Source organism: Esox lucius, chromosome 12, assembly GCF_011004845.1.
Source record: "Esox lucius isolate fEsoLuc1 chromosome 12, fEsoLuc1.pri, whole genome shotgun sequence".
Classification (NCBI taxonomy): domain Eukaryota; kingdom Metazoa; phylum Chordata; class Actinopteri; order Esociformes; family Esocidae; genus Esox; species Esox lucius.
In genome coordinates, this window is record NC_047580.1 from 28,481,275 (window position 1) to 28,507,984 (window position 26,710).

Below are 26,710 nucleotides of genomic sequence, written 5' to 3' on the forward strand. Positions count from 1 at the left end.
TAACCCCCCCCTGATTTTCCATTATCCTCATCTGTTATGATTATGCAACAATGGTTTAACATGTTGCTTTAATTAAAAACAAAATAAAAAAATAAACATACTGTGATTTATATTGATTATTATCATTACAAATGGACAGAAGTGGTCAAACGATATGAAGTTCTATTTCAGTTTTGTTGCTTGAATCCACGGTGGACAAACAATGATAATGGAACCAAAAAAATGTCCCACATTTAAAACATCTATTCTACCATAACTAGACTACATTTGATTAGTGTTTCCCTAATTCCACCACTCGGTGCTGTGTGCAAGCATGGTCATGGTGGTGGGTGCATTCACGCCCATTCTCTAGCAAATGTTTGTATTAATAAATTCCACACTGGAAAGGAATGATCATGCGCATTCTTTACGGACATTTTTGTACGTGCATACACTTAATAAATGAGCTCCCTGTTCCCAGGGTGTTTGGAAGCAAAACTGCCCCCCAATACAGCCCCCCCAATGCATGTATCCACCACCATACTTCGCATTGGGGGGTACATATTTCTACCATAAACTCACTTCTGCTGTTTCTTGCCAAAACCTCTCCAGTTTAGTCTCATCTGGCCGAGGTCCGATGACATTCAGCAATATCCGCTGCTTGTGTTTCTGTCTTGAGACAACAGACAATTGGCATAGATGTAGTGAGTAATTGTAGTTTTGGCCACTTGGTGACCCCATGATTAAATACCAACTTCTAAAGGTCAGTGTTGGAAAACTGCAGGATAAAAATACCCGTGTCTTTTTCCATGCAGGTTTATCACATCTTCATTTGATTTAAACTTCTAAACAATTGCTCTAATAGTGTTGATGGTCATTATCTGGCGTGTAGCTGTTTTGTTCTAGCGAATGCCTACTTTTTATGGCCAAGAACCTTTTGTATGTTCGTCTTGTATATCACCTAATCATTAAACCCCAGTGAAAAAATAAGTATTGGGTGACAAATTTAGTTCCCAGTAATTCAGATTTACTAGAAAAAAAAAAATATATATATCAGAGGGAAGATAGTACTAGAGTTTGTTCATAATTTATTGGCGTGCCAATGGAGAGGGGAGGCAGAGAGGGGGAGGGAGTGAGAGAGAATGAGAAACAGAGAAGGATGGAGGGAGAGAGACTGTTTAGGGAAAACATATTGAGAACATGTTCTCTTTTACAAGTGTGACCTGTTTACATAATACATTTTTTGCAAAAACAAAACAAAAAATAGCACGCTCACAAACGGAAACATTTCAGCAAGCAAGCACACAAACATACATCAAATACAGGCAAGTTTGACATTCCAGCAATACTTAAAATTTGCTAAAAGACACACAACATTTAATCCAGAGTTCAGTTTCCATTAGGTGCCAGTGTGAGAGAAAAGGGCATAAAATGTATGCACTCCCCATTGTAAGTTGCTCTAGGTAAGACGTCTGCTAAATTACTGAAATATGAGAAAATGTAAAGGTTTTATTTGCATTCAGCACGCATTTGAGCTCTAATAGTGATTTTGTATTGCTGTAAACACTATCATCAACATGAAAAATAATTAACATTTTTATTTAAATACAGTGTGAACAATATTGAACCAAAACTCTATCCTTTGTTTACTGCATTTATTGTTTATTGTGTGAAAATTTAATGTATCCGGTAACAATTCAGATTTATTATATGTATTAAAAACAAGGCAGCCCAATATCGTTTTACACCGAGCATTGACATGTCATTTACAACTAATCATTGTAACACTAACAATTATGTGCCCTGGCCCAAACACTTGTTTACATTTAAAATGCAGTTCTCAAATAGAAGGGAGCATTTCTGAACATTTACCGGTGCGTCCAAAACCTTAGCTAGACAATATGTTTTCTAGGATGGAGACACATTTTTTTAGGACCTGGACGATATGTTATCAAGATTAGTGGTGTCTCCAGTCTTAGGTGAAGAAGCGCATAAGCTGATTTCCACGCTGTATTGAAGATCCTCTGAGACCAATGTTGGACTTCAATATATGCATACATAGAGAATGCAATAAGCTGCTCACTTGAGCTGACCTGTGTCCAACTCCTCTGCACCTGGGGATTTCTGTCTCTTGCTAGCACAGTGTCAAGGACGTATCTCTGAAGTGCTGAAAGAACAAACCTTGAATCATGTTCAAAGTTATTCAGCAAAAAGACAGGTTAGCGGTCAGACACGGGTACTACTCCCGTTGTATGGTTTGGATCACCTTTCACCTAATTCTGCCTGGCTTTGTCCTGTAGGCTGCTGGCTGTAGTTCTGGTTCCCCCTGCCCGGCTGGATGAGAGGGCAGAGGGGGTGGTTGCTCAGGGCAGTGGGGAGGTGGTTGGCCCGTCCTACTGTAGACCGCTAGGGAATTGGCCTGTGTCTGTGTGTCTGTGTGTCTGTGTGTCTATGTGTCTATGTGTCTGTGTGTGTGTGTGTGTGTGTGTGTGTGTGTGTGTGTGTGTGGCTGTGGTTTGGAAAGTCGATGATTTAAAAGCAGGTCCTGACAGCACTTTTCCATTTAAAATTGTGAGTAAGGTTCTCTCTGTAATTGTTAACTGTTTGATTTTCTGATAGGCCTGAAAGTATTCAGACTGCCTCACTTTCTCCACATTTTGCTGTGTTATAGACTTAATTTATAGTTGATGCAATATATTTTGTTTTCAATCGGCCCACCACATTTTCTTTTTGAATCTGTCAGTTTATAAACATATACATATGACTTAAGTATTCAGACCCCTTATTTAGTTCTTTGTAGAAGTGCTTTTGGCAGTGAGCGCAGCTAAGTTTTTGGATATGCCCCTACTAGCTTTGCAGAACAGGATTTGGGTAGTTTCTCCCCTTCTTCCATGTAGATCCTCTCAAGCTCTGTCAGACTTGCTGAAGATCATCGGATGAACGGCAATCCTCAGGTCTCCCCACAGGTGTTTAATGGGGTTCATATGTGGGCTTTGACTGGGTCACTCAAGGACATTCACGGCCTTGTCCTGAAGCCGATCAAGGGTTGTCTTGGCTGTGTGCTTCGGGTCGGTCATGCTTAGAGATTAATCTTTCTCCCTCTCTGAGGTCCTGCCTGCTCTGGATCAGATTTTCCTTTAGGAATACTCTGTATTTTGCTCCATTCATCATTCCCTCAATCCTTACTAGTCTCCTAGTCCGTGCTGCTGAGAAGCATCCCCATAGCATTATCCTCTCGCCACCACCATGCTTCACTGTAGGAATGGATGGCCAGCTCTAGGAAGAATGATGGTGGTTTTTAACATCATCCAAAACACAGGATGCATCTAAGCTCAGTTTGGTGTGTCATGGCCAAGGGTCTGAATACTTATGTACATGTGCTATTTGCAATTTCTATTTTCAATATATTGGCACAATTCTTAAAAACGTGTTTTTGCCTTATGTGATATAGCGAATACATGATGTGGTATTCTGTGTATATTGCTGGCAAAAAATGTTTAATCCATTATAAAGGAAGTCTACTGTATAACGATGAAATGTGCATAAAGTGAAAGAGTCTTGACACTTTTCACTTGAGTCTCTTTCGATATCTTTTCTTATACAAAAACAAATCACAGCGTATAAGTAATTGTTTTTAATCAACATGTACATTTGTTGTTGGTTAATCAGCACCATAGCTGAATGTCTGTGTACTTTCTTGTCTCAGGTGACCATAATGGACACAGGGGTCAGGGGGACAATCGCGGTGGGCTTGGTGCCGCAGTTCTACCAACTGGACCATCAGCCGGGCTGGCTGCCACAATCCATTGCCTACCATGCTGATGATGGCAAGTAAGTCTCTTCCTCACACTCCTATGGTGGCTTCAGAAAGTATTCAGACCCAGACACTTTCTCCACATTTTGCTATGAGTGACAATTTGTCTACTCGTGGTGTTCCGTAATGACCATGTTTATGGCAAATTTATTCAAAATGAATAAGAGACATTGTGTTTATAAATATTCAAACTAGGGCTGTCACAATATCAGATTTTCACTACATTATTACTATATGATCTCGTTATATCGAAAATGTTATTCATCTTCAACTTTGTTTGTGTGTTTTATCTCTTTTTTTTGGCAAATTATATACACTCAAAATACATATATAGTGTGGGGAGGTGGAGAGAGAGTCTGTAATCATGACTGTACAAATAAAGAAAATAAAAGCGTAGAAAATGAACAATTATAATTAATTGATAGAGAAAAGGCAACCGAATGAACTGATAAACAAAAGATCCACAAGGCCTAACACTGGGAAGAGTTTTTGGAAAAATACAATAGATTTATTTCCTAGTGAATAGGCTAAGAAAACAGCGATTCTTTGTATTAATTCAAACACTGGTGTATAAGTCCAGACTTGTATTTTAAGCACATGTATCGTTTGTCAATATGTGGCATTTATTATGTAATCGAAAAACCGAGATGAGTTTTTGGAAAAACACCATGTCATTTTCACCTAGTGAATACGATATTATTATTAGTGTATTATTAACATTATATCAATATAATTTTTTTAAAATATCAATGTTATCGTCAGTACTGGAATATTGGAATACCCCTAATTCATTCTCCTTACCCTGACAAAAAATGTTGCTCCGATTAAATTCTGTGTCAATTGATAGGATATGATCTAGAGAGGCACACACCTGTCTGTATAAGTTCCGATGTTCAGAAGAATGAAGGGAACACTTAAATCACATGAACAAAATATATTAAGTATGCACACGTGACAATGTCGATGTAGCAGGCTGCAAAACTTTGACCACTGCGTTTCCAGACTTTCTCGTCGGTCACATATGCTCAGTGTGAACCTGCTCTCCTCTGAAGAGGCAAGCCTAGTTCTGCCGGTCCGTAATTAGAAGGGATGAATGTTGTTGCCCTGGCTGGATTCGATCTGTGGTTTCCTGTGACAGGCTACGCACATAATATGTGTAGAGATGGGGTGTCTGTTTACTTCTTGCATTGTCTAGCCAATTAGTTGTAACTCCACGATTCTCGAAACTAGTTCTCTATATTATCAAACATCCAAACTAACAACAGGTGTAACAGGATCACTACACTACATTCAACGTGTTAAATTAGAAAGAGATTACTGTAGATGACTAGCTAATAGCTATACAGTACCTTTAATGAAAACAATGACTTGATTCACTCCATGGCTGGTTCATTTCTTTAGAAAACAATGACAGTTGAATAGCTAACCACTACGCTATGTGAACTACGCTATATAAATCGAAATCAAGAGCAAAATGTTTGTCGGTGCAGTTCGTCCATCGCAATATAACCATAAACAGTTGTACTTTAGGCTTACTATAATGTAGCTCCTGAAGCTTGTAGCCAGCAAAGTTTTAGTACATCCTGAACAAATCCTAATGCCTACTTTTTTCTGTCCATAATGAAGATCGAACCCCGGTTTCCTACGTGACAGTCCGCGTTTCTAACCACTACGCTATTTATAAATGGGTAGTCAGTCAGTCAGGCAATCAGGCAATCACTCACTCAGTAAGCGACATTGGCTCTTCTTGGCTTGCTCAGCTTACGCGGTCCGGCGAAAACATTACTGTTCAATACATTAAGACACAATTTGAGAGTTACTCTTCCAAAACATGCATTTGTATCTATAGGCTGTACAATGGAAACACAGTTGGCCAGCAGTTTGGACCGAAATGCAACCAAGGTGACCGGATTGGCTGTGGAATACATTGTGAGGCTGGGTTGACCACTGTCTTTTTCACCAAGAATGGCAAAGAGGTTAGTTGCACCTTGCTTTTTGGCCAAATGCCACGATAACATTATCATATCAAACAATTAAAGCGCATCTACACACAGCTGTGTTTTTCCTCCGGGCCTCACATCCCTGAGAAGAGTCGTGCAGCCCTGACCTCCATGTGTTTTCCAGGTGGGCTCAGTGGCAATCCCAGTAGCGATGGAGGGGCTGTTTCCTGCCATCGGGATGCACTCCCTGGGGGAGGAGGTGAGGCTGGACCTCCAGGCTGAATGGGACGCGGAGGAGGACGACGACAGTTTCATGGCAGTGGATAGCCATGAAGACGACTGGGGACGTCTTTACGACATCCGGGCCACTGGAACGGTAAGAAGTCAAGGCATTCCTGTTCGACATATACCCTGGAACCGTGCATCCCAGAGGGATGCCAATTTGGTGCCGTCCTTTGCTGGAATGAGAAAGTTTGCCACATTGAGCCGGCTGTATTGCAAGGTACTGACTAAAACCGCTGTACCCCTTGGGAGTCCCTGATCAACATGTGAGACTCAAATGTGTTTGAATCTGCCAACTGTTATCTTGTGCCCAGGCTTTTGTGCAACAATAAACAAATCAGTGTTGGCCAGAGTGACAGTATAAACATGTAATCTTATAGGCCTGAACTTACCATTACATTACTGGTCAAATGGCACTTCAGAAAACAAAGCAGCCAAAGTCAAAAAAGATTTGTAGCAAATTGTGCTAGAAGCTTGGAAGAGTTTCTTGCAGGACTAGTTGCAAAAATTAAACAGGTGTCTGGTAAGAAATTACTTTGAATTCTGAAGGAGGCCATCCAAAATACTTACAATGAGGTTTAGTTAATGTTTTTTCATGTTCATGTCAATGTTATGTAGTGTGTGTTTTTTTTTTACGATATCTGAGCACTAAGTGTTTATTTTCTCTGGTGGCCAGGTTCACCGTAAAGCTGTCAATTAGAGGGGCTGTTGGCTGGCACCTTCCTGCATGTGTGACGGCAATTGGTGGCAACAGAATGAGTAGTGGGGGTCAGGATGGATGTTTATCGTGGTCTGTGTTGGTTTCCCAGCAATGTTTAGGAAAGAGGAACAGTAACATCCTGGGTTGTGTTTGGGTTGTGGGTACGCAGATCAGACCCCCCTTGTCTCTAATATAGACAGATTAAAAGAGTCCGAGGTTACAGATGTTGGATCCTAGGGACTGAGAAACTCTCTCTCTCACACGCACACGGATTGGGTGACTTTACGGTTGATCCAGAGATGTTGTTGTGACGACTTATGCTGAGAACACCATCGTCATTATCATTAAGTGTTGATAGGAGACTAAGGTCATCAAAGAAAGGTTGCAGGTTAAGACAAATCAACTCTGGCCTCTGCTTTCCTGGACTGGAGCATGGCAGTGGCACTGAGCGGGACGGTACGAGCCAAGGTCTGGCAGCCTACCAGGTTGTAAAAATTCAGTAAGGGGAGTAACAGGACTTGAAGGAATCTTTTGCTCCTTCTCATGTGGTCGGAGGTTTTCACAGCTGGAGTGCTCGGTGTGTCTCCAGCAGGCGGACGTTTTCATATTTTAGTATATATATTTTTTTATATATTATCTCGCTTTAGGTTTAAAGGGATAGTTCGCCCAGATTCATATTTGGGCCCACATACCTTGAATTGTCCCTGAAGGCACAGAGTCATTTTTCAAAACAATCTATTATTCAGCTCTGTCCCAGTCTGTAATTAGCGTTATTAGCATCGTTGAGATTCATGAATGGAAACGGTGCGTCCTGCTTTACCAAAGCTGCATTGCAAGCGGAAAACTGCTCCAAAACTATTCCAAATTAAGACTAGCGGTGTTGTTTACCTCAAAGAACCTGACAGTGTTGTATTGCTCTAAATTTAGTTTTAATTTTCGCAATATAAATCACATTTTCCAATAAACTGGTTTACTTTTGTTCACAGTGGTGTCAATAATACTTTTTTCCGGGGATAGAGCCTTGTTCGAACCAGAATACACAGAGGAGGAATTGACTGAATAGAGGCTCGGACAGCAGCTGAGGAGGGGGGCAGTAGTGAACCAGTTAATCTCCAACCCTTGCCCAGAATATCCAGATATTGGTGGTGTAGTTGTGGATCATGCAATCTAATGCCAACTGAAACTGATTGCTTTTGTTGCATTGAGTGGGAACTATTGATGTCAATGTTGAAGAACTTGAATGACCCAGTCCCTGAAGCTGAACTTGTTCCAAGATTTGAGTTTGATTATCCGGATTTCGCCTCCTGGGGTGCTGGAGACTTTTTTACATTCCAAAAATAAACTGGGGAAGACATTCTAGGCCAGAGGAACCTAATGGCCAGCTCTCAAAAGAGTAGCTACCTAACATTAGCAAAAAAGCGTGTAAGGCAAGGCTATGTATTTATATATTTCATTCACTGGGGCAATTCAAAGGACTTTATTAGGCCTAAAAATATATATAATCCGCCATACTAAAAACAAAATTTAACAAAGTGTATGTCCAAGTTAGCAAGACAAACGCCTAGTTATTAGCTAGTTGTAATCAATGCTCCAATGATTCTTCAACATCGTTGTAATTTATTGCAATTAGAAATAGTTCCCACAACTCTGGATTACGGCATGAAAACTAGTGAAACCTCACATCTCCTCTCCCACGTCCCTTGTACCATTTTCCACAAGTCCACCGACAAAAATGAGCCAGCTAGAGAAGCTACCTATCTTCACGTAGCTTGTTGAGGTTAAAGTTCATGCTCAATCCAATGACATCATTGCCGAAAAATTTAAGATGTGTGTGTGGTGGCTATAGGAAACCGTTTGATAATGCAGGATGCACTGTTTCCATTAATGAATTTAGACAATGCTAATAATGCTAATTACAGACTGGGACAGAGCTGAATAATAGATTGTTTGACTAAGGAACAACTCGGGGTAAGTGGACTTTTACCCAAGTATGAATCTAGGCCGATCTGTCCCTTTAAGTGAGTGGAGTAGCCCTCACCAGCATTGAGAGAGGAGGGTGATGCTGTAAACCGATAAGAGCGAGTTTTGACAAGCTCAAGGACTTTTTGAGGATGTGTGATTGAAGTCTCTAAGGTAATGCATTTCTACACCAAGAGGACAGTATTGTCTGTCTCTTTGTAGGAAGATTACTACAGTGGTAAGCACCAGTGTTCAAATAGTATGTTTTATCTTTCAAATGCCAGCAGGCCTTGAAGTGGGGAGTTATGAAGTAGTCCCAAAAGTGCAAATCCCACCCATCTGCCTCTCCAAGGAACAACTTGGATTATCAGGGCAGTGGAGTTTCACTTTCGTGATCCTGGGGGAGCCGTCTGTGGGTTTTGATTTTAACATTCAGCAGATGAACACCAGTAGTTGAACCTTATTCAGTCTCTTTTGGTGAGAAGCAACCTTTTCTCATTGTGTGTTCCAAACAAAACGGCTGGCTAGGCCCATAGTCTTCTCAGCTTTGTGTGTGTGTGTGTGTGTGTGTGTGTGTGTGTGTGTGTGTGTTTGCGCTAGTGCATTTGTGTATATATGCATGTCCCTGTATGTGTGTTTGTATGCGTGTGCTTCTTTCCCATCCCTCCCTCTTATGTCATGTCAGTCTCTCCGTTGATGGAGAGCATTAATCTGACGCAATTAGAAGCAATGCAAATATTGTCCCTCTTTCATATGTGCTGTAACTACGCAACAGAACGTTCCAGTAGAAGTTTCCGATGACATTACTTGTACCTATACAGTCGGTAATGTATCGTGTGTGTCCCACGAACCTCCTTGGGTGGAATTATATTGTGTAGTGCAGGATTTTGAAAATATTATTTCCAATGCTGTCCGATAAAGCACAATAAAATCCCAAAATCTTTTTACCAAAATGATATGTTTCCAGTCACATTTTGTCTGTTTACAAGGATCACATGGAGACAATGTGTCTTGATGATCCACTTTTGAGCGGATCCAGGAAGGTTGTCATGTTACACTACTGATGTTTGCCAGCTAAAATATCCTGTAACCAACAGTAAACTATTTCAATAAAATTGTGTCCCACTCAAGGCTCCATTCATAATTTCAATCTCTGTGTCAGCTGTTTTTCTAGTCAGCAATAATCAATTGAATGGTTGATTTGATGTCACTGTTAGTTATGATTGATTTTATTAAAGTGTCAAGAACAAATTGGTGCCCAGCCCTTGTGCATTTCGTTTGCTAACTTGTTAGCTACAGATAGCTAGCTTGCACAACCAAGAGTTTTGTTTATAGCGGAGACAATCCTCCTTTATCAACTGTGAGTAGCCTTTGTAATGTCCATGTGTTGTTATGTCAGTGTTCTTTTTTGCCCTTGTTAGCATTTACCCCACATCTGCTATTGTAATTTTGCTAGTACCCAAGTTTGCTCACGGTGATGCCAAATGGTATAGGGGTGTGGACATCTGGATACAACCCAACCCATCCCTACTGTCTATGACTGTGTTATTTTACCATTACCCTTGCTGCCATTATTTGCTCTGTTAGCTGAATAATCTTTGTTAAACTTGGCTGGAATGCAGTGCTTTTTGTGCGTAACCCTATGTAACAACTGTTCTGATTCTGAATTAGTACTGTCCTAACTGACTGGTATGTTTTTAGTGGGTTTAGTTTGCACTTGAAGTGCAAAGCCGCAGAATGCAGAGGAGGATAATAACGATGGCACTGACTTGCCTGCAGTGGAGTCTTTGTCTTTGTACACTGTTTACATTGCAGTACGGGTGCTCCTGTTTAGATAAGTGGATATCAGATCCCAGCTTTACACAAGCTGTCAGCAGGCTTGTCTGGCAAAACCCGGGACCCAGTCCTCAAATCTCTCTACAAAATCCACTCTTCATAATACGTTCATGGTATATTGTGTCTTGCCTACCATGTTATGGGAATATAATAATCTGTTTTTATTGGGTTGTTAGTTTAGTCCGCATGATGTTTAACGTAAGGTATGGTAAAACAATGTGTAATATATATCAACCACTTTTGTCTAATAGAATAAAACTCCCACACCGGAGCAGAGTTGGGTAATGTTTAAGGTGGTTTTGTCCACCGCTGTGCTTGCACGGCTGTGTTTTGGTCTCTGTGAGAAGTTGCCTGGCTGGCTTTGCTGTGTACGTGCTGCTTGATACGAACGCAAGCCACCAATCCCTTGTTCCCACAGCGACTGTGCCCATCAGGATACCCCCCCCCAGCAGAGTGGTGCAGAGGGCTGGGCAGCACCCAGGTCTGCTTCTGGAGGGGCTGAGCTCCTCACACACACACACACACCCCGTACGTGTGCACTCACAGGCCTGGCGAGGCCTAGCTTCAATTATTGTGTATAAAGTAAATCAATCCAATCTGAGGAATTATAAGTAGTGTAGAATATTAAGATGTATATGGAAGTACATTTATTGGCTTAGTGAGACAAGTGAAGTATTGATGCACTCGATGTATTTGGCTCCATGTCGGTTAGTTTCTTGTGATATAATGTATTTGACTTGGTGTGCTGGAAGTGTTTGAAATAGTTTTTAATGAAATAGTTATCTATTTGTCAGAATAATTTGGTAGTTGATTTGGGTTTTAAATCAGTGAGTAAAAACTCAAACACGCAACCACTAAAGATTTGAAATACCCGTCAGGTTTACGCTCCTCCCTTGCTTTCTGAGCTTATGGGTCAGGAAGTCAAGTGGCTGGTGATCTTTACCATTCACATTTTGCGACATTGCTAAATGTTGTACTTCTAAAGGTTGATGAAATCAAAACGCTATAGTGGTAAACCAATCCTTGAAAAGATGAGAAATGGTTGACCATTTAGATTTTTGTTTTTATTCCATTTTTGGTAGCACCAGAAACCCGTTAAGTTGTAATTGTGTTTGAACAAAATGTTGTGTTATACTTGTGTATTTCAACCCAGGACTGTCACAGACAAATGCCTGTCTGTCGGTTGCCACCAGAACACAATTTATGAAAAAAAAAAGCACAAGCTTTAAAGGCTTCTGATTGGGATATGACCAAAATGACCTTATTTCCCATATAGTGTACTACCATTCACCAGAGTCTTTGAAGAGATTCTGGTGCCATTTTAGACATGGCCTTTGGCCTTTTCTTTTTATCTGTGATAATGCAGTCCGTGTGTTTATAATATGCCATGACAGTGTTGACTTTCTGTCCTTTTATCTCATAGACTGTAGTTGTTGTAAAGTAAGCCCCAGCCAAACATTGGAGCATAGGAAGCCAGTGGGTGATTCCAGGGGAGTGACTCAGAGGGTTGGGCACTGGATCATGTCTCTTATCCTGATGTTCAGTATCACGCACTGACACACAAATGTTTTCATTTTATTAAGCTGTCATTGGCTTTTGGCCATCCGGCAAGCAAAGGTAATGCTTTACTTGCCCCAAGAAATGTAATTGCGTAGTTTTCTTTCTCACAAAGGTTCCAAAAACACCCAAATATGGATCGAAAAAGTCTTTGTAAATTCATGCAGGTCTTCAGATCTGGTGCACTTGAAATTGATTTATTTACGCTGTTGTATTTCAATCTTTTGTTGCGACTCCAGTGATACCCAGCTGTCCATTCTAGCAGTAGGCTACATGGAAAATGGCTGGATATGAGAAATGGGAGTTGCACAAGATGGAATTCAACTTTGCAGATATGTTCACAATTAAAATATTTAATAGTAGCCAAGTGAAGATTTTAATTTTTTTTATCATCAGTGAGAAATATATATATATATATATATTTTTTTTTTGAGACCCTCATTTGGCAGCTATTTTGCACTCAAGCAGTTTATAGAAAATTCTTAAAAAAAGAAGATGCATCTGTTGTTACACAACTTCAGCTCGTGTTTGGAAAACGTTTCCTTAATTCCTTTCATCAGCCAGTCCATTTTGAATTTGTGATCAAGCTTTTGTGATTGGGAAATGAATGTCCGATAGAATAGCTTACATTCATTTATTCAGTAGCAGTAATGCCCATTAGGTGTTTTGGGCTGTACAGCAGCACGTGTGGGTGGTGCAAGTGGTCTGATTTGAATTTGAGTGGAGAGAATGTAGGGAGAAACTGTGATCGTTACATTTCTTTAATGTGATATGTAGTTTATGCTTCTGAAGAAATTGAACATTAGACTAACTGTAAATAAACAATTATTTTAGGGACAAAATTCCACACACAACATATATTCCACCTGTCTGACTACAGACTCACTGCCCCGTGTGAATCATTAATATTGACCCCTTAAAATACAAATTTTCTTGTCCTGTTGCCCCGACCTACCTAAATGTGAGCAGCACATGGCCTGTATCATTATTTGTGCTTGTCTTCTACCAACACATGCACTATTTCGTTTGAGTCCTATCTGAACCACCCACCATGTTATTTCCATTTGCTAGAGGAGCTGACACCCTTCTAGGGTTTCCTGGTTCCTTCCTTGGAGGAACAGTTGTCATGTGGCCCATCATGATACTGTTTGATTGACTCCGGTTCATTGGTTTCCCATAAACCGTTTTAATTCCCTCTTGGGAACCACTGGGCAGGCAAGCCAACAGATACCGTGCAGGGCAAGCGGTGGCACTGACCAGCGGGTCCTCTGACCGTCTGTCTCCACAGTGGGAACCGAACAGCGGGAGAAAGACTGTGCGAGTATGAAAGGAAACTGGTGAATACCCAACCGGCTTCTTTAACGAGACGCCTCACAGAAAATGTTTCTAGCTGGCCAAAGTTGCTAACTGGATGACAGTGACCCAGATGCAGACTGGTTGACTTGAAAAGCCAGCTACAGTTGAAAAGCCGTTGTGAACAGGGCTGTTTAGCACCTACTTTAAATTGCTTCTACATGTCGCTTTTGATAAGAGTGTCTGCAAAATGAAAATAGTAGTTTTGGATTTAAATTAAAATAAACTTTTTGGAACCTGTGATCTAATAAAACATTGGTTGTGAGGGCTCCTGTGTGGCACATCTTCTGCCTGCCCATACCATGACCCCCACCTCCGCCATGGGGCACTCTGTTCACAACATCAGCAAACCGCGCCACAGAAAGCCATGGGCCCAGTACTGTTGAAAGTGGGATTTATCCTTGAAGAGCACACTTCTCTCCATAGGTGAGCGTTTGCCAGCCGAAGTCTGTAGCAACACCTACCTGTAGTCCGGTCAAGACGGATGAGGACGTCGAGAATGCAGGTGAGCTCCACGGAGACAGTTCCTCATTCTTACAGAGTCATGGTCCAGTGTTACAGACACACGTGTTTCACCAAACTACTGATTGGACTGTAAGATGGCCTTTTATTCTCCCCAAGGTTCACTAATGCCTTTTAACAAACGTCTTGATTTGCCACACCTGTTAGGTGGATTAATTTGCTTGGCCATTGACAAAAGGTCACTGATGGATGTAAACACATCTGTGCACGAGATTTGAAAGAAATCAGCTTCTTGTGCGTCTGACAAATTGGTTTTGGTCTTGCGTGGAGCTCATGAAACACAGGATTTATTTAGCATTTTTGCTCCGTGTCATAACGCGCAGTGCAATGGTGGCCTTCCGGAAGGCAAGACTCGTCAGTCCATGTAATGGATGCACTGTGGCAGCAGGCAAACACACACAGGTTCACACTCACATCATCTAAAAACAAGACGCCGGCATGCTGTTACCTCAACCGGACAATTGAGGATTGGAAAACATTGCCCGGTCCAATAAAACCTGACTCCTGTTGCGTCGGTCTGAAAGGCAGAGTAAGGTTTTGGCATGAGCTCCCCGACTCCACGGACCCATCCTGCCTCTCCACGGACCCATCCTCCCGCTCCACGGGGGCCCTTCCTGCCTGGTGTCAACGGTACAGACTGGTGGGGGTGGTGTAATGATTTCGGGGGGGGGATGTTCTCCTGGCGTACCTCAGGTGCCTTGTTAACAACTGAGCAACGCTGAAATGCCACGGCGTCTCAACATTCCTGCTGACCCGATGTGTCCCCTCTATGGTCACCAATTTTCACATGGACCCTTCAAGGCACCCTGCTACGAAGACCTGTGGAGCGCCTGCGTGGTGACATTGAACTGGCTGTTTTACAGAGTTAGTGTTGCTGATGCCTGGTGTGCATGCAGCAGCCGTGTGACGCTGTCGTATCGGCTTGGACCAACGCCCGTGTGGTATGTTTCTGCCACCTTGTAAAGTCCAAGCCCTCGTGGCTCGTTTCCAGGCAAAGGAGGGTCTGACCCAGTACTAGTTGGTTGCACTGAATTAACTGTCCACAGTCTATTCTGGTTTCTTCATAGTTTGGGCAAATTGATGGTTAGTTAAGCTGTCCTGTGTGCCTTCATCCCACACGACAGCCTGTCCTCCATACAGTGCACTATTTTTTATGTTTAGGGGTTCTGAGCGCAAATGGATCACTGCGAGGGGAATAGGGTGCCCTTTGGGAGGTCTCCCCTCTACTATGCTCTGTTTAATCTGTTCAGGTCTCATCTCTCGTTTCTTCTGCTGAGACAATAAAACACTTGGCCAATGACGGAGCTCATTTGTTTCCCTGCTATCACCACATAAAATGATTAGAAGCTCTTTATACTTGGGGATAACACACACACACACACACACATACAATTATTCTCTCTCCCTGGAGGTTACTAACCAGAGATTATATGAGGGCGGGCAGCAAGAGGCTTTTGCGGCAGGCAGTTATCGGGGGGGGGGGGGGGTGTGCGTGCGTGCGTGCGTGCGTGCATGCGTATGCACAAATTATAACTAGGTCATTCCTGGCCCCAACAGGCTGGATTTTATGAGGGGGTAACTCACTCTGACTCACTCTTTTATGCAAGAATTATTTGATGATTATGTCACAAGGTGTAATAATGACCTTCTGAACACATTTTACATAACAGCTGCTGCTTTTCTTTTGAAGGAAAATGATTCAATTAAACTTCAACTTGACAGTGGAGTAATGGTGGAAAATGCAAACCACACGGGAGGCTGACACAGCAAAGCCCAAATTTAGACATTCCCTTCATCCCCAGTGAGGCTATGACTGTGTCATGTTAAGCCTGCAGTAGCCTCCTCAGAAGGAAGGAAACAAACACAGTGGCCACTATATAGAAATGTTTTGATGCAATATAGCATACTTTTATTTAAGCATTTAAGAAAGAGACGGTGTGGTATGTGGCCGATTATAACATGGCTAAAATCTGTTTTTAGGCAATATGAATTGTATCGCTTCGTTCGTAAGAATAGCCTTTAGCTGTGTAATCTTGGCCGTATCCCGTGAATCCAAAGCAACTCAGAATTGCGATGGCATACGTTACAATGGTTGGTCCTTGAAATTCAACCCACAATCTCAGCATTGCAAGGCAATGGCAATGGCAAGGCTTCATTTCACTGACTTGTTAAAGCTTTCATTGAGCAGTGCTTATTCCGTCCTTTGTAATGCACTGGTGTAGATCATAGTGTTGCGAATTGACAGCGGCATCCTGAGTGGTTTTCAGACAGGGCAGCTTTTTCTCGTCGCTCTCTAGCGACTCCTTGTGGTACGTTGACGCCTCCGAGGAGAGGTCGTAGTGGTTGGCCAGGGATTGCTCTTTCCTACCCGGTAGAGCATCGGTGTGATGAGAAGCAGAATGGAGCGCCTCACGTCTCAGGCTTAAGTTCCCTTAACCCTGTGGAGAAGTTGAAGCGGACGGCGCGAAATTGAGAGGTGAGAGAACTGAATTAAAATTAGCACACGTTTTTAGAAACGTTTTGTCATCGGCTCTTTTTTTTTTTATCCCCTCTAGCAGATCAGTGGTAGGCAATATGTTTGGAACAACAATTCGCTATAAAGGCTGAGATTTGCCAGGACCTCCCCAATGGCACAGTGATTGGGCTACATGATATGTGCAAATTAAAATCAAATGTAATTGCTTGTTGGCACAATGGCACGATTGCTTTTGGAACAGGACTGCCGAGTCATTTGTGTCCCGATTGGGCCAGCAGTGACCCAAGGTTGAGCTAAGGGCCAATCAAGTTTGCGCAGCATTGCCTGGAGTGGGTGAATGACGACCAAGGCTGCTCTTCAGTGACTCCTTGTGGTAGATGGGGTGCCTGCAAGCTTAATCGCGGTCTGTGGCTGGGGAATCTGTCCTCTTCCAGCACGCCTTGACTGCCGTATGCTTCTAGTTGAGCAGGCATTGTGATAAGAAGCAGACGTGGCTTGGCGAGATGTGCGTCAGAGGACATCTCTCCCCACCTGCTACGGAGGCCATAACTATGCATTGTAAATACTACTGGTTTGAATTAATTCAGCCCATAATGAGCATATTAATGTATTTGTGAGAACCACAATCCATGTCGTATCAGCGCTTAACTCATGCTATAATAATATGGTATGGTATTGTATGGGCAGGTCCCGGGCCTTTCAGCTGTTACTTATGACAAGAGCACAAAGTGGTGCACTGACTAGTAAATTGGGTGCGCTTTTGCGTCGCGGAGGACGTGTTACACAGGCATCGCCCAGTGGCAGCTAGACAGGCGGGTACCAAGCCCAGGCTGGCTGGGAGACTCCAGTGGTCTTCTCCAAATGCCCCCGGGAGTGACAGGAAGCTGGGGAGACGGCAGAGCACTCACCACGTTGCACCTGTTGCCTGGGCAGCAGGTCAACAAAACAGGGCCCTGCCCCCACAACCTACCACCCTGCTACCGGCACCACCCGGAGCTAGGATCAGACCGAGGAGGATGAAGGGAGAGATGATGAGAGAGGGAGTGAGACAGGGAGGCTGACTGCAGTGATCTGTCAGCACTCTCACTGAAGCATGTTCCAGGCTCTCTCTGTCTCTCTGTCTCTCTCTCTCTCTCTTACTCAGCATGACACAGAGGCAGGAAGGTGTGACAACACCCTGACTGTAACCCTCCCTCCCTCCTCCGAAAGAACACCTGTCCAGGCACGAACGTTTAGGAGGTAGAGGAGAAGATGGCAGAGAGAAAACAAGAAAGGATAAGGTCTAAAAATAAGATGAGGGAAAGGAGTGGGTGAAGTCCATTAGTTTAGGGCAAGGCAGTGGCTTGAGGACACCGGGAAAGTGAGAGGAGGAAAGCCAGTTCCTGTAATTGTCATGAGAGAAACACTAATACAAGAAGAATTCAGTCCTTTCAGATGCGGACAAGATGTGAGATCCTAACTTGGAAGATTAAAAGAATTTGGCATTATATTAACATTTCCAGACCATCAACTTTCACAATCCGTGTCCACTCTGAATTTAGCTTTCATGTGCAGATTCCCCTCCAGACTGGCGCATCTGGTCGTCAGCGGTATTATGCGTGTTTATGACCCAGTTCTCCCTCCTGTCTCTGGTGCCATCCTGATCACACAGGCTGATCTGCATCCAGACACAATACCCTAAACAACAACGCCTCACCATCCAGCAACTTTCCACTGCTCGGGCAGAACTGTCTCTGCTGTTGATCGTTCTCATCTTGTGAGCCGAGTTTGACGGTAGTTTGTTGTGAACTCTTTGTTCTTTTGCCTCGCATGCTATTCCTGATGTATTTTGGCATGAGTCACCGTGCTCACAAACTCTAAATAACACTGTGCCTGGATTTGCCCTGTTTAATTAGTTCTGCAACTTTAAGGCAGTCTGGATAAAAGCATCTGCTAATTGACTGAAATGTCATTCAACTTGCGTCATTATAGTAACGAAAAGAAAATTATACTATCTTGACTGAGACCTAGTTTTGGATAGATAACCTGTCAAATACTTTGGAATGTGACAGGAAAATGGAAGTCATCATCGTCACTCAGCTGTATTGGGGGAAACCTTTCCTTTGAAGTAGAGCTAAAATAATGTCAGCTTCTTCCAATCACACGTCTGGCAGCCGCGGGCCTATTAGCTTAACGTGCCTAGGTGTTGTCACAAGCTTAAAAGAGGAGTCCACCCCCACTTTGTCTGTCATCTTTTCTCTTTCAATTCTAACTAAAGGCGTTCATTTGCTCTATTCTCTATGACATACTGGGTGGAAAATTAGGTACAGTGCCTGGTTGCCTAGCTGCCCACCTACTCGCCCTTTCCATAGTAACCTGTTCTTCTGAGTCTTATGTGTTTCTCCCGTAGGTTCTATTAAGCCCGTTATTATAATGTTAAATCAGTGGATTTCTTTTGGGCTAGAGTGATTAACATGGGCAGGGTTCTTGACTGGAGGGCTGTGTGCCAGAATGGCGCCCTTTTTCCTTGGCTATTTAGCGCTCGGCTTTTGACCAGGGCCACATCTGAGTTCTCAGGACGTAGCATTTCCTAGTCTGTACTTAATAACTTCCTCATTTGCTGTGTCGCTCTGTTGTACTCCAGGGCTGTTGAGAAGAACAAATTAGTCAGAATCCCAGCATTTTGTATCCAGTGAATATTTAGCTTCATTTTCACACACTCACTTTCTCTCGTGCAAGTATGGTGGAAGTTCAAGAGTGTAGAAGACTCTAGTGGTTTCTGTTGTTCATAAATGTATTTGTTTTTGATCTGTTGCCCGTCATCATGACTTTTAAGTTTTTCAATGTTGCCTCTTTTAGAATGTATTTTATTTCCCCGGTTTTCTTTTCAGTTTTTTTTTTTAAACCCATTCTCTGTGTTTCTCCCTTGAATAAATCTAATTAAATCTCCGTCCACCTCTGTCAGCAGCTCCTGGAGTACGTCGGGAAGGGGAGGAGCGTGCTGGATGTGGGTCTGGCCCAGGCTCGACAACCTCTCAGCACACACTGCCACTATTTTGAGGTGGAGATAGTGGATGCTGGAGAGAAGTGCTACATTGCCCTGGGGCTGGCCAGAAGGGTAAGTGCTTCACAAGAGTTGTACACAGAACAGTTGCCACATCAGTTACGCACATCAGTACGGCCATGCAGAGACGCATTCAAATGGGTGAAATCACATATGTCTTCATCATTAATTATACAATCTCCGGGTACTCTGCAGAGTCCAAGATGCCTTGTGACTACACAAAGTTCTCTGGGTCTTTGAATGCAAAACTGCCCCACAATATCACATATCCCACACCTTACTTGACAGTGGGGATTACACTATTTTCTACACAACCGTCCCTCTTTTTATTACAAATTCACCTGAGAACATCACCTGAAAAAAAGCTGTATTTTTGTCTGATTACTAAAGCACTTACATTTTAGTAATTTAGCAGACTCTGATTCAGAGAGACTTAAAGTGTGTGTGTTTTTAAAGAGCCAGGTGAAACAACCACACAGTTTAGTAGTAGGTACATTAATCAATTAATTTGATTAGCATTAATTTGAGTGCTGGAAAGAAGACCATCCAAATAATATATAATATAAAACCAAAGACAACCGAGGTTGTGGCAGTGAACCTGTTCCAATCCAAGTTCCAATTAAGTTTAGCCAAATTCAGGTGCTGATGTTAAGAATGTTGTGATAAGAGCAGAGGATTATTTTTTCTGGCAAGGAACCTTCGCGTGACCCTAGACAACACCCTGCCATTCTTCGCGAAAATCAAGGAGGTGACTCACTCCTGCAGGTTAATTCTCTACAACATTCATAGAGTACAAACTTACCTCACACAGGAAGTGGCGCAGGTACTAATCCAGGCGCTTGTCATCTCACGTCTGGACTATTGCAACTCACTGCTGGAAGGGTTCAGCCATGTGCTATCAAACCCCTGTAACTTATCCAGAATAGTGCAGCCTGATGTTCAACCTTCCCCCATGTCACCCTGCTCTACGTTCTCTCCACTGGCTTCCAGTTGCCATTCACTAGATGACCATAATACTTGCCCACAGAGAGTTGGGTGGTGGTTCTGTAAGTCCCTCTGGAATATAGTGCCGGCTAAATTAATACAATGTGAATGTGAGACATCTAAATGTGTTTTGTTGCATGGAGGTGAAATCTAATTTTAGTTTTGGAGACTTGGTGGCCCTAATATTCAACTTCTGCTTCTGTCATTGGTCAAATGTGATCAATGGAGATTTTGTTTTGGTTCTCACTGTGAATGGGGGCCAAATGCACTTGCATCCTCTTCAATGCCAGGTTTATTACAGCTCCATTTCATTAAAATCTCTTCATTATTGCCCTGATTATAAATATAGATATTTTCAGGTTTCTTTTTTATATACATTTCCTTATTTATCTACTGTGATTGGTCTTTGACTTTGTCCATGTTGGTAGATGCTGTGTGTTCTATGACTTTGTCTATGTTGGTAGATGCTGTGTGTTCTATGACTTTGTCCATGTTGGTGGATGCTGTGTGTTCTATGACTTTGTCCATGTTGGTAGATGCTGTGTGTTCTATGACTTTGTCCATTTGGAAGATGCTGTGTGTTCTATGACTTTGTCCATGTTGGTAGATGCTGTGTGTTCTATGACTTTGTCCATGTTGGTAGATGCTGTGTGTTCTATGACTTTGTCCATGTTGGTAGATGCTGTGTGTTCTATGACTTTGTCCATGTTGGTAGATGCTGTGTGTTCTATGACTTTGTCCATATTGGAAGATGCTGTGTGTTCTATGACTTTGTCCATGTTGGTAGATGCTGTGTGTTCTATGACTTTGTCCATATTGGAAGATGCTGTGTGTTCTATGACTTTGTCCATGTTGGTAGATGCTGTGTGTTCTTTGACTTTGTCCATATTGGAAGATGCTGTGTGTTCTCTGACTTTGTCCATGTTGGTTTCTTTTTAATAGATGTACCTCAACAAAATATGTTGTTCTCATATTTAAGATCAAGCTGATTATCAGCAAGGACATTTTTCCATTGCCTTCTTCTTTCAAGTTAATGATTGCAGAAGGCACTGTATTATAAGGGCTGTCACTGATAATGCAGTTATGACTAACTTGACTACAAGGAAGTGCATCTTCTCTTTGTTTAGTAAGATTCTGCTTGTTTTTGAAGTAGAGGATGTTGTAGTCTTAACCTGTTTAGGTGCTTACCTTATTGTTCTACACCTTTGTTGTAAAAGTACACAGTGTGTTTTAAGAGGAGGAAAAACAATTAAAGAAGTTTTAGCACTGCTAATTCAGACCCCTCATCTCTTTTTCCAAAGAATGCACATGCGGTTCCCATCTAATGTTAGCAGCACAGACAGGAGCTGCTTCACTTCCCATAATAACGTGTTAGCCTTGAAGCCCGACACAAAAAACACCACCTTACGGGAACTGATCAACACAGGGAGCAAAATCAGCCTAGTCCGTCAAAATAAGCCTAGAACAGAGTAGGCAGGTTGCCCCAGTAATTGATTAGTGAATAATTGGTAGGGTGCCTTTTAATATATAAGATGTATTTATCAATAGAAGGCAAAAAATGTCATTGTTGTTTATCAGCTTGATCTTATAATAAAAAATCTGATTAATGTAATGTTTAATTGAGTGAAAATTCTTCCAAAATATTTTAATAACATCCGTGCTTCGATTATTGGCCCCCTTGCAGTACTTTGTGCACCCTCCTATAGACAATATTTCATATGTATTGTCTCCTATAATATCTGAAGTTGAATAACAGACAGGAAGGGATTTGAGACTATTCCTCCATACAGAAATTCCCTAGATTCTTCATGGTCCTTGGTCCTTGCTTGTGGACTCACCTCATCAGCTCACCCCACATACTTTCCTATGGATTTGGATCAGGGGAATGTGATTGCCATTGCAAAAGCATGATCCTATTGCCAGTGAACCATTTTCATGTGTTTTTGGTGGAATTCTTTGGATCCTTGTCGTGCTGGAAGGCCCTGGCAGAGGCAGACAGGTTTTGGCCTTAAATGTCCTGCGACTTAATGGTGTCCATTTAGCTATGTATCCTAACAAGTTTTTGGGGGTCTTTGGAAGTAAAACAGCCCAACAACATCACAGATCCACGACCAGACTGGACAGCTGAGATTAGTTTTTGTTCTGCATGATCATGATCTTTTATGCGTTCCTTGCCAAAAAGCAAAATGTTTGTGCCATCAGACCATAGAACCTGGATAGAACCAATGTTCCAATGACAATTCGCAAACTCCAGGTTTTTGTTTGTGTTTTGGTGACACCAGAGGCTATCTTCTGGCATCCTCTCCAAATAGCCTACCAATTATCTTTTTATAGCTGTTGCCAGATTTGTGAAGGTCATTTTATTTGTTCTCATTTTATTTGTTCTCTTGCCTTTTCCATATTGATAAGATCAATAAGGGACTTCAGTATGTTTCAGCTCATTTATATGAGACAGGATGTGGTTAGATTCTAACTGCATTTTGTTGTTCTGTACTTGTACTGTTCAATGACAAAGTTGCATCTAATCTAATGTCATGGCTGACCGTTTAAAAGTTCCCAAAGACTCAGAACTTAAAAAAGGAAAAATCTTAATCAGTATACATCAATTAAATTTTGATTCTAAGATTTTCTTAATATTTTCTAGGTGTGCCAATAATTATGGCACGTGTGTTTGTAAATGACAACAATATTTCTGGTATTTTTAAGTGTTGGTTTGCATATCTTTTTTTTTTTTTTTTTTTGAAGTGTAACATCAAGCCGATTTAAAAACAATGACATTGTTTCACAGCCTTTCTCTTTCATATTTTCCTAGAATGCCAATAAATCTGGAGGGCACTGTACATATCACCAATTTGCTTTGCGTGTTTGCCATCCAAAAGGGCTGGGACTTTTGTGTAGGTCTGACATAGGAACATCAACGTCATGAGGTGTAATGAACACCAGCCACAACCCAAGGCTGGTCTGCATGGAGTTGTCCTGTCATGCTCTCTGTGATCTGTCTGTGACCATGGGCTTGGCTCACTGTAGACAGAGATTAATTACTCTCAGGTCCTGAACCGACAGGCAACCGCAGACTGAAACTCAGTTCAGCTTGTCTTGTGAAGAGTTGAGCAAGGCCAAGGCCAATGGGTCCGACCAACCAAACTCTGGTTCAAATACATAAATGTATTTTAACCTTTTAAATACTTTGAATGTTTGCTTTAGCCAGGCTGGAGTGCCAGACAAGCAGGGTTTTCACTTTTCTATCGGTTCCATCTATTGCTTCCCTGCAATAGGCAAGGTCCGTCACAGTGGAAGTTCTTTAAATGATTTAAAATAGTATTTGAACCCAGGTCTGCCAACCAGGCCGAGTGGTCTTGGAAAAAACGAAGACATTTGTTGGTGATGAGCCCCATTGTGTCCTCCCCTTCTCTTGTCATCTGTGTTGGATTACAGAAACATGATCACCTCGCTTCCACTCCAAAGTCTAACAAAGGTGATAAAGCAGATAATTGAAGGGCTGGTTAATCACTGTTTACTCAGAACCGTGTAACATGTTGTTGGGCTCAACTTCTTCACACTGCATCCTGCTAGACGTTTCGGTGGAGACTTGCGCACGCACGCACGCACACACACACACACACACACACACACACAAGTTTGTATGGCTATCCTCGTGGGGACCAGAAAATAGAAATTGCATGCTCCCTTGCCCTAATCTAAACCCTAAACCTAACCCTAATCTAAACCTTACCTTAACCTCAATAAAGTAACATCTATGCCTAAACTTTACCTAGATGTAATGCCTAACCTTAACCCTAAACGTAACCAACAACGCATGGACCTTAAAGAAACCCCAATTCTAACTCTAAAATGAATTGTAAGTTTGATCCTAAACCTCAGCCCTGAGCCAGAAATTGACTTTTGCCTCAATGGGACCGGTAAAATGTCCCCATGAGTCAAATGTTTACTGGTTTCACTATACTCATGGGGACATTTGGTCCCCATGAGTATAGTTAGACCTAAAACACACACCCTCACTCACACACACACACACACACACACACACACACACAGCTTCACACAGCATCCTGCTAGACGTTTCGGTGGAGACGCGAACTCACCCACACACACACACACACTCACTGCTTAACACAGCATCCTGTTAGACGTCTCAGTGGACAATACGCGCCTACATGCACACTCACACACACATACACACTGCTTAACAGAGTATCCTGTTAGTACCCACCCACACACTGCTTAACAGAGTATCCTTTAGTACCCACACAAACACTGCTTAACAGAGTATCCTGTGAGTACCCACACAAACATTGCTTAACAGAGTATTGGCTGACTGTCTGGCTGGATGTCTGACTGATTGACTTGCCCTCTAACCTACTTGTAGACTGGTGAGGGACTGATGTGTCTAACTAATCTTGTTTGTAGAAACGTCCACCCCAGGTTTTTGGAAGGTCTGATGGAATACTCAAATCAAATCACTTCTTTTTCCAAAATGAAAGTGGAGAGAGATTCTTGTTATGATAGGTTTTGGCTTAAATGACTTTGTCTAATGACCAGTCGTGGCCTGCACCAACTTCCCCACTTGTGCCTGTCGTGATGCTGTAACCTTGATATGGATCAGCTGAACATACAGACAGTCAATCAAATTAATTTCTAAAACCCTTTTTACAGTTATAGCAGTTGTCATGAATTGCTTTTTTAAAACATACAGCACCAACTGATAGTTACTGCTCTGAGTCAGGGCAAAGCAAGGCAGTTCTCTCTTTATTAAAACATGTTTAATGTTGATAATGTGTATGATCGGAAATGCAACAGGATTTGATATCCTACTGCTATTCTGTAATATTTCCGTTAGCTTAAATCAAAACATTACCAACTCTTAACTCCGTAAGGCCACTCTCGCAAAATGATACAGCCACTCCCTGAAGGCCAACTTTAAATGGTTGTTGTTTCAGGCTCATACGTGCTTTTCACAGTAGCCTGAAAGAGAGGGTTAGACCTTGCTGGCAGGCTGGCTGACTGCCTGACTGGTTGGACCTTTATACAGACCCCCAAAAACTGTTGAATATTTATTGTTTAGTCAAAAAAAAGCATGGTCAAAATGGAAATCTTTTCTTGACATTATGCAGTCATGTTTTAATGTAACAACGGTATGAAATTACAGTTATTTTTAAATACCATCTGTTTTGGGGCTTTGTTGTGGTGAATTTTGCAGTGTACAAATTATTTTGTTTTGACCATCTGCTCTGAAAAAAGCCCAATGCTAAATGCAGTTGCCTGCCCCTGCTCCAGAGCCACTAGGCAGATGACCAGTGCGTGTGCACACAAAATACTTTAAACCTTGCGTGCAACACGGTAAGTCCATTCCAACGCAGAACATGGAAACACAATCATCCTTCGATAAACAAAATATTGAGCAACAGTTTGAATTCTCCATAGACGTGTGTGTGTGTTTGTGTGTGTGTGCTCATTTACTTGCAATAATTTACAGCCAGTCTGGCTTAAATGTTTACTTTGAAAAAGATTACAGCACAATATAAAAACATTATGCCCCATACCTCTACAGAAATTCAATAACTTTGCCATTGCACTTTTCAAATTGGTATCGGGCCAATTAAAAAAGAAGTTCCAACGACCAAATCACACAGCAAATTGGGCATTTTTTTTTTGGTCACCATAAACGCTGAATGAACGGCGCTTTGTAGGCATGGTCGTACCAGTTGTTCACGTGTGCAGAACTATAGAATTGTATTATTAATGTAAACATGCATTTCAGTTGCGTGCGGTAGTTTGATATATTACAACTATTTGGAGCACGTGCAGATTCCTATAGCTACAACGTGTGCCAGGATTGTGTGAGAAATGTAAGCAGGGTTGATATATGTGGCCCCAGGTGGACGCGCGGAGAGGCACATACTCCGCGTGTGTGTGTGTGCGTGTGTGTGCGTGTGTGTGCGTGTGTGTGCGTGTGTGTGCGTGTGTGTGTGTGTGTGTGTGTGTGTGTGTGCGTGTGTGTGTGCATATTGGGGTTGGGAGGGGAGACATAATCTGTGATCTCCCCTTCTCAGACCTGGCGCTGCCTGTTCTCCTGCTCTCCTTCCTTTCTCTGTAGATAACAGTTCAGATGTGTGTGAGCTGCTCTCCGGCACCGCAGCTCTCATCCGGAGTACACACCGGTTGCTAAGCTGCAGGACAAAGAGCCGAGACCCGGTGTGAAGCGGGGTGAAGTGGGGCGGCGAGGTGCGCACGGTGGTGCCGAGAA

The 26,710-nt window shown here is 42.3% G+C and overlaps 1 protein-coding gene across 3 annotated transcripts in view; it reads left to right on the plus strand.

Moving 5' to 3' along the window:
• The window catches only part of spryd3 (SPRY domain containing 3), a 58,317-nt gene that overhangs the window by 18,069 nt on the left and 13,538 nt on the right, over nucleotides 1-26,710 (plus strand). For 2 of the 3 annotated variants that reach the window (XM_020051765.2, XM_020051767.2), the window contains 4 exons: nucleotides 3,686-3,810; nucleotides 5,643-5,769; nucleotides 5,918-6,109; nucleotides 19,363-19,515. In XM_020051765.2, coding sequence (XP_019907324.2) covers nucleotides 3,686-3,810; nucleotides 5,643-5,769; nucleotides 5,918-6,109; nucleotides 19,363-19,515 — 597 coding nt within the window. The remainder of the gene's footprint in view (nucleotides 1-3,685; nucleotides 3,811-5,642; nucleotides 5,770-5,917; nucleotides 6,110-19,362; nucleotides 19,516-26,710) is intronic. The other variant, XM_020051766.2, reaches the window with a different exon arrangement.